This window comes from Rhinopithecus bieti, unplaced genomic scaffold (assembly GCF_001698545.2).
Source record: "Rhinopithecus bieti isolate Rb0 unplaced genomic scaffold, ASM169854v2 scaffold_47952, whole genome shotgun sequence".
In the NCBI taxonomy this organism is placed as follows: Eukaryota; Metazoa; Chordata; class Mammalia; order Primates; family Cercopithecidae; genus Rhinopithecus; species Rhinopithecus bieti.
The window spans coordinates 3161108-3171504 of NW_016820098.1; the positions used below are offsets into that span (position 1 = coordinate 3161108).

At 36.3% G+C, this 10397-nt stretch overlaps 1 protein-coding gene across 1 annotated transcript in view; it reads left to right on the plus strand.

The window, feature by feature from the left end:
- RNF19A (ring finger protein 19A, RBR E3 ubiquitin protein ligase) overlaps positions 1-9506 on the plus strand; it is a 54369-nt gene extending 44863 nt beyond the window's left edge. Inside the window, exons 5-10 of the mRNA XM_017859445.1 lie at positions 554-622; positions 1744-1865; positions 2369-2530; positions 4814-5027; positions 6583-6726; positions 7339-9506. Coding sequence (XP_017714934.1) covers positions 554-622; positions 1744-1865; positions 2369-2530; positions 4814-5027; positions 6583-6726; positions 7339-8029 — 1402 coding nt within the window. The 3' untranslated portion in view covers positions 8030-9506. The remainder of the gene's footprint in view (positions 1-553; positions 623-1743; positions 1866-2368; positions 2531-4813; positions 5028-6582; positions 6727-7338) is intronic.
- Positions 9507-10397: the final 891 nt, after the last annotated feature.

The window sequence follows — 10397 nt, forward strand, 5'->3', positions numbered from 1 at the left end:
GGTCTCGATCTCCTGACCTCGTGATCCGCCCGTCTCGGCCTCCCAAAGTGCTGGGATTACAGGCTTGAGCCACCGCGCCCGGCCAACAAAACTATTTATTCAGGTACTTAGAAATAGAAGGGAAAGAGAGACTGTTGTACCACATGTACCTACAAATAATTTATAGAGGAGAGATTATTTACCTCATTGTTTAGGTCATAGGGTACAGTTACAGGTCTCCTTTTTTTAAACATGTATCCAAAGATTTGTAAATGAATGAATTAATTTTCCATTGAAATAATGTTCTGTGGTGCTTTGGGATCCCAATCAGCCCAGGAAAACCTACTAAGTCAATAAAGTACCCAAAAGCTGAGCCTTCACTTAATGAAAAGTAGAGAATGTGGCAAAAAATAGTAAACAGAAAATTTAAGTTGAAACAGAAATAGTGGAATGATGTGATCACTGTAGTCGAACATTGGTGCTTGAGGCTGAAAAATTTTCTAGAAGACTCCTTTCTTTTGGTAGCCTGCCTTTGCAAGTCTGCTCCATCCGTTGTGCCTTTTCTCTTCTTCAGTGCTAAGTTTCCCAGGAGTGGGAGTGGGGAGGAGCAGGAATTAGCTGCAGTGCTGAAGGATAATGAAAGGTACCTTGGGAAGGTCTGCCATCTCTGCCTGCGTGGACTGTGTAGGGAAATGAGGAGGCTCATTGACAAGGAACCTCTAGTCAGTGCTGGGAAATGGGATTCTGACTAGGAAATAGAAAAGTTTCTTGTCCCATACATGCATCACCTACCTCCCACCCCAACTTTTCCACTGTTTTCCATAACACTCATCATACTTCACAGCCTTCCAAAGGCCAAAGGTATTATACCATGTAATAATAGATTATTTTATAAGTCCCACCTGTAATATTGTTTATAAGTCATTTTATTTTAGAGGGTCCACATACTTTTGAGGCTGTTTTGAATTTGTCTTGAAACAGGGGGGAAAATGTACTTTATTAGCCCTTGCAAACCATGAAAATAAAGATCTCAAAGTTCATGTAATTTCACAAGCCACTTTTTAATCACTGCTTCTATAATGATATCAAATTCTACTTATTAACACCTGTCCTGTACAGAGATTGCTGAGTGAATTCAATCCTGTCCTCTGGTAGCCATTATTTATCATCTTTTTTCTTTCTCTGCCGTTTACTTTGAGCTATAAATGAAAGCCCTGGAATTTGAGTCATTTGTCAATATTTGTCTTCATAAAAAGGATCTGAGAAAAAATAATACTGTTTATTCATACTTGTTTATTAGAACTGCTTTTAAGGTCAATTTTAAAAAAGAAACCTTCCCTAGAAGCCAATCTTTACCATTTAGAGAATCTTCTTTAGAAAGAAACCTTTAGAATGCTAGAATTATCCTGTTAGTGAACCATGTAACTCATAACTGTGTTCAAAATAATAAATCTTAATTTCTTCCTCTTTGCTCAATACATAATTACACTACTTTTGATTAAAATTATAAAGACTACTTTTACTCAAGACTTTTAAAATTAAGCACAAAGTAAAATCCATTAAATCACTGTCTAAAGCAATTTATTAAAAAGGAGCAAATTATTTGTGAGAATATACTAATAGTTTAAGGACACTAGTAGGTTTACCTTGAACTAGGATACTCAGCTACGAACTTTCATGAAAATCACTTTAGCAAGTATAGGTCTTTTCAACTAAGTTAAATTGTAATGTATTTTCTCTTTAATCCCCACCCCTGTTTTATTAATTCAAGATTCACAATCGCTATGAAGGGAAGGATGTTTCAAAGCACAAACGGAATTTGGCCATAGCAGGTGGTGTAACGTTGTCTGTAATCGTGTCTCCAGTAGTAGCTGCAGTGACTGTAGGTAAGAACATGCTGGAAAGTACTAATTACCTAAAATTTTATGGAGTTCAAGTTTTATGGAAAGATTTTTTAAAAGCAAAGTGTTTGAAGATAAGACTTACCTTTTTGTTTTTTAATTTGAGGACAATTTAAATTGAGCCTACAGTAAGTCTTTCCTTGGTTAAAAGTATTAGAGATTCAAGAGCCTAGCCTTAAAGTAGTTGGTAAATTGTTAGTGGCTGATACCCTTCCGCTCCAACTCCACCCCAAGTACAGTTCAGAGGCCTGGCACTTCAAAAGAGAAAAGTTTACATCTCTCTTTTTCTCCTCATGTGCATTACCTGAAAGGCTGGGAACCTTGAATTTGCCTAACAACTGGGTAACTCTACTTTTGGCAAATGTTCCAGCCAATTCTTCAGAACCCTGGCACTTTTCTCTGTATGCCTCTGTTGAAAGGACTTTCTAAAACTCATGTTTCTGTAAGTTATTTTGTTGTTTGTAATGACTGATTTAATTTCTCTTTAGGTATTGGTGTTCCTATTATGTTAGCTTATGTCTATGGCGTTGTTCCCATTTCTCTTTGTCGAAGTGGAGGTTGTGGAGTCTCAGCAGGCAATGGAAAAGGAGTCAGGATTGAATTTGATGATGAAAATGATATAAATGTTGGTGGAACTAACACAGCTGTAGGTAAGTCCTTTAAGCAAAGGAAGAAAATGTGCTTATTAACAGTGTAAGTATTGGGAAGGCCAGATATAACATGCAGGTCAGAATTTCCATTGCCCTCCTTTTACTAGGCCTAATAGCATTCATTCAGAAGTACATCAGTGAATAAACTGCCAATGAGGAGTATGGATGAAAGAGGTGGGGGTAATTCTGGGTACCTGACTTCTAATTGGAATATAATATCTTAGATATCATAAACTTTTCATCTTAAATTTTGCCTGAAACATTACAAATAACTAAGTAAGGGATATGAAGAGGAATACAGTTCATAAAAGAAATATGGATGACCAATAAGTCAAAAATATCTTCAACTCAATGTTATTCAAAGAAATGTGAATTAGGACAGTAACAAGCAAAGATTAAGAAGAATAAAAAAGCCTTCATAGACTGTCTGTAGGAGTATGTCAATAAACCTTTTTTAAAAAGTGCATGTTCTGTATTCTAGCAATTATTATTTTAGAAATTTGTCATAGGGAAATAATTAGGCAGATGTGTAAAGATAATGCCTACTTTCTTACCTCTCATTTTCTCTTGAACTGACCTCAATCAGATTTTTGTCCCTACCACTCCCGAATTTTATTTCTACTATTCACTAAAGCAGAGTCACCAGTGGCCTCCATGTAACCTAATACAGTGGTCAGTTCTTGGTCCTCATCTTAATATAGCAGTATATCTGACATGGTAGAGACTCTGCCCTTGTTGAAATACTTCACTTTTCTTCTGGGAAACCACTTCTTACCGTATTTTCTGGCCACTCCGTCTCATTCATCTTTGCTGGCTCATTTTCCTCTTCTGACCTCTAAATGTTTGTTACCCGGAGCCCAGTTCTCAGAATTCTTCTCTTATGTATCTACACTTTTGTCCTAGATAATCTCATCTATTAAATAATATATAGACTGACCTCTCCCCTGAACTTCAAACTTGCATGTCTAAGTTTCCTCTTTAATCTGCACTTGAATGTCTGACAAGAATTTCAAGCTTAACTTGTCTACAGCCAAATTCCTTGCTCTTAAATCTCTTCTTCCCTCCATCCTCCTTAACTCAATAAGTAGCTTCTCCATTCCTCCTGTTGCTTGGACCAAAAACCTTCACTTACAATGCCTCCCTCTTTTCCCTCTTACCCTACATCTGATTGATCTGTCAGCACATTCTGCTGCTTCCTTCAATATTTAGCCATAATCCAACTACTTCTTACTCTCTTCACTACCCTTCTCTTAGACCAAGCTACTATCCTCTTTCCTGGGCTATTGTAATAGCCTCTTAACTGTTATATCAACTTGTCAGCTTCTATTCACTGTTCCATAGTGCAGCTGTAGTCACATGTCTAAACCCTGTCAGATTATGACTTTCTTACGCTCAGAACTTCCCCAGTGGCTTCTAACTGTACTGGGGAAGAAAATCCAAAGTCCTTATCATAGCCCAAAAGGTCCCACATGATCTGCCCCAACTATGTGTCTGAGCTCATCTCTTGTCACCCTCCTATTTTAATACCATTCTTGCTTGATTTTTGAGGGTGCCAAGCATGCTCCTACTTGTAGGCTTTTAAACTTGCAGTTCTCTGCCTGGAATACTCTTTCTCTAGAACATTTCATGACTCACTTTTTTACTTCATTTGTCTCTACAAGTATTACCTTATTAAAGAGGCCTTCTGTCATCATATAAAATGGCTCACAGACATGTACGTACATGCACTTCTCATCACTCTCCTCCCCTTTACTCTCTTGTATTTTTCCTCATAGCATTTATCACCATGTGATTGGGTATATAATAGGAACTCAAATATTGGTGCAAATAAATGACTCCTTCAATACAAAATGTGTGAGAGGTACTGTAAAATTGGAACATAGTGTTATCACATCTTAATAATAGCTTGTAGACAGAACTGTGGGATGTATCTAGAAATCAACTTTTAGCCTATTGTTATTGACTTAGAGAGTAATAAGCTCTTTAAATGACACCCTTAATGAAAATTGTCACATAATTTTCCTCTAAAGTCAGCTATATTTTTTAACAGATTCTTCATAGAATTCCTAAATCTGGGTTTTTGAAAAAATAAATTAGTGACCATTTAAAATTGTTGGCTCTTTTCCCACTGCTTCTAGTGGACTAGCCTGAAAAAAAATATTTTTCCATGTCTGTGTATATTTTATACCTTATAAAATGCCCTCTCTGAAATCATGGAGGAATTTAAGAAGGAGAAAATTGATAATCATACTTACTTAGTTTCTTTGGAATATTTGCATTTAGACACAACATCAGTAGCAGAAGCAAGACACAACCCGAGCATAGGGGAGGGAAGTGTTGGTGGGCTGACTGGCAGTTTGAGTGCAAGTGGAAGCCACATGGATCGAATAGGAGCCATCCGAGACAACCTGAGTGAAACGGCCAGCACCATGGCACTAGCTGGAGCCAGTATAACGGGGAGTCTGTCAGGAAGTGCCATGGTAAACTGTTTTAACAGGTGTGTGTTTTGGTTTGGTTTGGTTCTGCCTTCTGGTAACTACAAATTATTAATTAGGTGAGAATTTTGAACATAAAGCATGATGATTATATATAACCCTACTATGTCGAGGTTCAAAATAGTACTGTTAAAAAGGAAATTTGGGGCCAGGTGCAGTGTCTCACGCCTGTAATCCCAGCACATTGGGAAGCCAAGGCAGGTGGATTGCCTGAGCTCAGGAGTTCGAGACCAGCCTGGGCAACATGGCGAAACTCCGTCTCTACTAAAGAAATATAAAAAATTAGCTGGACTTGGTGGCATGCACCTGTAGTCCCAGCTGGTCGGGAGGCTGAGGTAGGAGGATCACTTCAGCCTGGGAGGTGGAGGTTGCAGTCAGCCGAGATCACACCATTGAACTCCAACCTAAGTGACAGTGAGACCCTATCTCAAAAAAAAAAAAAAAAAAATTTGGTGGTAGGTTTCTAAGTCTAAGCAATAACATTTTGCCAATTTTTTTCACTGTCCTTGTCAGATTTTGTATTATAAATCATTGCTGCAGCTGCTTCAATAGACATTGAAGCAAAGCCAATACTTAAGCCTAGATCTTACCTCTGTGGGTGACAACAGCCGGATGTTAGGAGATGGGACTTCAGCTGAGTCCTGGGGAACAGGTGGAGTCAGGACATCCAGGAATGTGTGAACCGGGACCGGGATCATCAGCTAGGGTCCTTTTATGTATTAATGCTTGCTTACTTTATTCTCACCAAGTGTTTTATCAATAGCCATATAGATAAGTAGGAAAAATTATCTTCCCCTGTTTCTCTTTAATTCACTATTTTTCACTTAGGCTTAATAGCCTTGCCTTTTTTAAATGTAGGGGAGAATACATGAATTAAAAGATAAATTTGACATATTTATCTTATTTTTAGGTAGGTTGTATTTTAAATACAAACTCTTACATTATAGTGGTATATATTACCTCTTTTTAAAAAGGCAAATGTTGACTGGGCTCAGTGGCTCACACCTATAATCCCAGCACTTTGGGAGGCCAAGATGAGAAGATAGCTTGGGGACCGGAGTTTGAGACCAGCCTGGGCAACATAACGAGACCCTGTCTCTAAAAATATATATAAATAAATAAAATATTAAAAGGCAGGTGTTATTTATAGAGCTGTTTTTTAATATAGATGCCCAGGATTTTTGGATTCATTGGTCTGTCATGTTTAATGATTAATACTGTATTCTAACTTTGTGTTTTGCATTGAAACATTACAAAGTGCCGTATCCTGAGTGAGAATAATGGAGTACATTTAAGTGAAAATCCTTTGTGTCTTTTTTGTGTTATTTTATTACTACTTTACTTGGCAGACAGCTAATTTTTCCCATTTTATTTGGATGACTGGTACTATGCAGTGTTCTGCAGTAGAATTTAAATTAAATAAAAGGAAATTTTTAAAAAATGGTTCCTAAAATAGCTTCTGGTTACTAGGGTTCTTAACTGAATTATTTAAAGATACATATTACAGTAGTGCTGATATTAAATATAATTTTGGTGATTTCATACCCCCCCTTTAAGGTTGGAAGTACAAGCAGATGTACAGAAAGAACGGTACAGTCTAAGTGGAGAATCTGGCACAGTCAGCTTGGGAACAGTTAGTGATAATGCCAGCACCAAAGCAATGGCAGGATCCATTCTGAATTCCTACATCCCATTGGACAAGTAAGGAAAAAACTGTTATAAAATCGAGTATTTTTAAAATTAATTTAAAAGGAATAATTCCTGTCATTAGACAGATTACCAGTGAAAAGTGACTACCAACTGTTAAGTTCGCTGAGAAAAGGAAACAGTGAGCTGTCCAGAGTAGGCAAATCTATATAGCTCATAAAGTGGATTTGTGGTTGCCAAGGGCTGGGAGAGGGAAGAATGGGAACTAACTGCTAATGGGTTCAAGATCTCTTTTTGGGATCATGAAAATGTTCTGAAGTTAGGTAGTGGTGATAGTTGCACAGCTCTGATCACAACTAAAAATCACTGAATTGTACACTTTACACGGGAGAATTATATCTGAATAAAGCTGTTCTTTAAAAAAAAGTAGCATAGTGTCTAGAATAACATAAGCAATAAATGTATTTACTACTATTTTAAAAAACTGAAGCATTATAAAGAGTTCTCTTATATCAAGTACATTTTTTAAGTAGACATATCCTGCGTTAAGATGTTCTCATAGCTTATGTATAGTCTGAATTTTCCACACAGAAACCCCTGCCCCCAGTCATCTGAACAAAAAGAAGTCAGCAATTATGTTTGTATTTGTTCCTCTTATATTTTCAGAGAAGGCAACAGTATGGAAGTGCAAGTAGATATTGAGTCAAAGCCATCCAAATTCAGGCACAACAGTGGAAGCAGTAGTGTGGATGATGGCAGTGCCACCCGAAGTCATGCTGGTGGTTCATCCAGTGGCTTGCCTGAAGGTAAATCTAGTGCCACCAAGTGGTCCAAAGAAGCAACAGCAGGGAAAAAATCAAAAAGTGGTAAATTGAGGAAAAAGGGTAACATGAAGATAAATGAGACAAGAGAGGACATGGATGCACAGTTGTTAGAACAACAAAGCACGAACTCAAGTGAATTTGAGGCTCCATCCCTCAGTGACAGTATGCCTTCTGTAGCAGATTCCCACTCTAGTCATTTCTCTGAATTTAGTTGTTCTGACCTAGAAAGTATGAAAACTTCTTGTAGTCATGGTTCCAGTGATTATCACACCCGCTTTGCTACTGTTAACATTCTTCCTGAGGTAGAAAATGACCGTCTGGAAAATTCCCCACATCAGTGTAGCATTTCTGTGGTTACCCAAACTGCTTCCTGTTCAGAAGTTCCACAGTTGAATCATATTGCTGAAGAACATAGTAAAAATGGAATAAAACCTAATGTTGATTTATATTTTGGTGATACACTAAAAGAAACAAATAACAACCACTCACATCAGACAATGGAATTAAAAGTTGCAATTCAGACTGAAATTTAGGCCCATAAATGCTGCAAAATAATTACCACTGTACAACTGTGTTTCGAGCTGGTTGAACTACATGTGACTTCTTAAGTTTCAGGTTACCAGCAAAAGCCAGGTTTCATTATCATTTTCTGTGTTCAGCAAGGCATTGTGTGTCATGTGGATCTTAGTTACCAAACTATGAAATGAAGGCTTTAAAAGTGCATTATTTTAAGGATAATAAATTTGAAGAGCAAAGCATGTTTTGTGTGTTTGCCACAAAACATTGCTTGAAGCACATGCTTAGATAGAAATTGGTCTTAATTTATAATCAATATAAAATACTAATGCAATTCTACAGCATTCAAATGAAAACTTGAGGCTTTAGGGATAAGTGGTTAGTGATATTTTATTGAAACCACTAAGAGATAAGTTTAAAGGAACTGCATAGGTTACTCTCAGTATATGATACTCTTTGTAACATTTCTATTTATATCTGGGTATAAATTTCATTTTTTTTCTTCATATGCAATGTGGTTATATAAAGCTTAAAGCAGCTCATTTGCTACCATTTGGATACTTAGACACTTTGAGCAAGATTGTGGCAGTTTTTGCACAACTTTGAAATAGAAATACCTGGTACTCTATCTTGTATATTGTTGATGCCATCTTAGAGGAAAAATGTAAAGGTAAGTAAGCATATGACAGCAACAAATAAGATATATAAAACTACAAAATAAAGTCCCATTAGGTTATAAGTATTACAAAAAAACCACCTTTCTCTAAGGGGAAATTTGTACCCCATTGATTCTTGGTGCCTTTGGGTTTGACTGGGTTTTAATGGCCTAGTTATTTGAGGATTTTGCTGTGTTGTTTTCCATGTCTTCTCTGGTCACCTTGGATTATATAGAAAAATACAGGAAATAGATAAACATGAATGTGATTAATAATAATGCTGAAAAAGTATTAGCCTACCAAAGACACACTCAGGCTTTAGTGAATAACTTTACATAACCTCAATTTTTAACACATGCGTATCTTCTCCAACCATGAAATCAAAGCACGGTGCAGAGCTTGTACCAAGTACAAAAGGTCCATGTATGATTAGCATTATTTTCTTTTGCTTTTGTTTATGGACAATGTTCAGCTGACATAAGCAGAAGTTGGCCAAAATACTGCCTGTACTGTTAATTTCCTGTATAATTCACTTAAATAAAAGCAGGTTAACCTCAATGATAGCAGTTAAAATGTTCTATCTTATGTATTTCTTTTAAGTATTACCATTATGGTGCTACTGAGCGTTTTCTTTTGGTAAAAAGAAAAATGCCATGGGCTGCAGTCTTCTTCCATCACTTTTCCTTACCAGGTCCATTAATATGCTTATAACACTAGTGCCAGTTATTTTATTTGATAATGCTTATGGTATTTGTATATTTGTTTGCATTCCAATTTTGTTTAATAATGAGTGTGTAAACTGCATACATTAAATAAATGTAAATACTAATGTGTTGCTGCCTTCTGGTGTGTGCACAAGTGTTTTCTTATAAGAATGGGAATATTCATTGGCCCTGTGGTAGTATTCATAAATATTGCAGGCCTTTGTGATTATTCTGCCTTTTGGTCTCAGCCCAAAGGAAAGCATTTGCTGAACTTTTCAACAGTGTTAGAAACTACCCTTTTTTCCTAATTCCTGCTTTTCCACCAGAAGAAAAGATGCCATATACATCAACATAATTTTTTTGAGTAAATTGGTTGAATTTAACTTGAGTAAATATATCTATCATTAAATTGTGAAGAGAAATCAGTATTATAAATCCTCATCTTAGAAAAGTGGAAAGATCAGCTAACTTGGGAAAAGGGGAAAAAAGTAAAAGATCTTAAAAGACTGNCAAAGGAAAGCATTTGCTGAACTTTTCAACAGTGTTAGAAACTACCCTTTTTTCCTAATTCCTGCTTTTCCACCAGAAGAAAAGATGCCATATACATCAACATAATTTTTTTGAGTAAATTGGTTGAATTTAACTTGAGTAAATATATCTATCATTAAATTGTGAAGAGAAATCAGTATTATAAATCCTCATCTTAGAAAAGTGGAAAGATCAGCTAACTTGGGAAAAGGGGAAAAAAGTAAAAAGATCTTAAAAGACTGTTTTAAGAGATTCTATTCTAGCAACATTAGATTATGAAACTGGAGCCATTTAAATTCAAGCTAATTGTAATCAGATGCTTTCTATTCTTGTAGCCTCTGTAAAATACATAGATGGTTTTTCAGTTTCTCTGGTATATAGTTAATACTTCATGAAAATACTATTTTTTTTTGTTCTTTTTTTTTTTTTTTTTTTTTTTGAGATGAAGTCTCACTTTGTAGCCCAAGCCTGGAGTGCAGTGGTGCGATCTTGGCTCA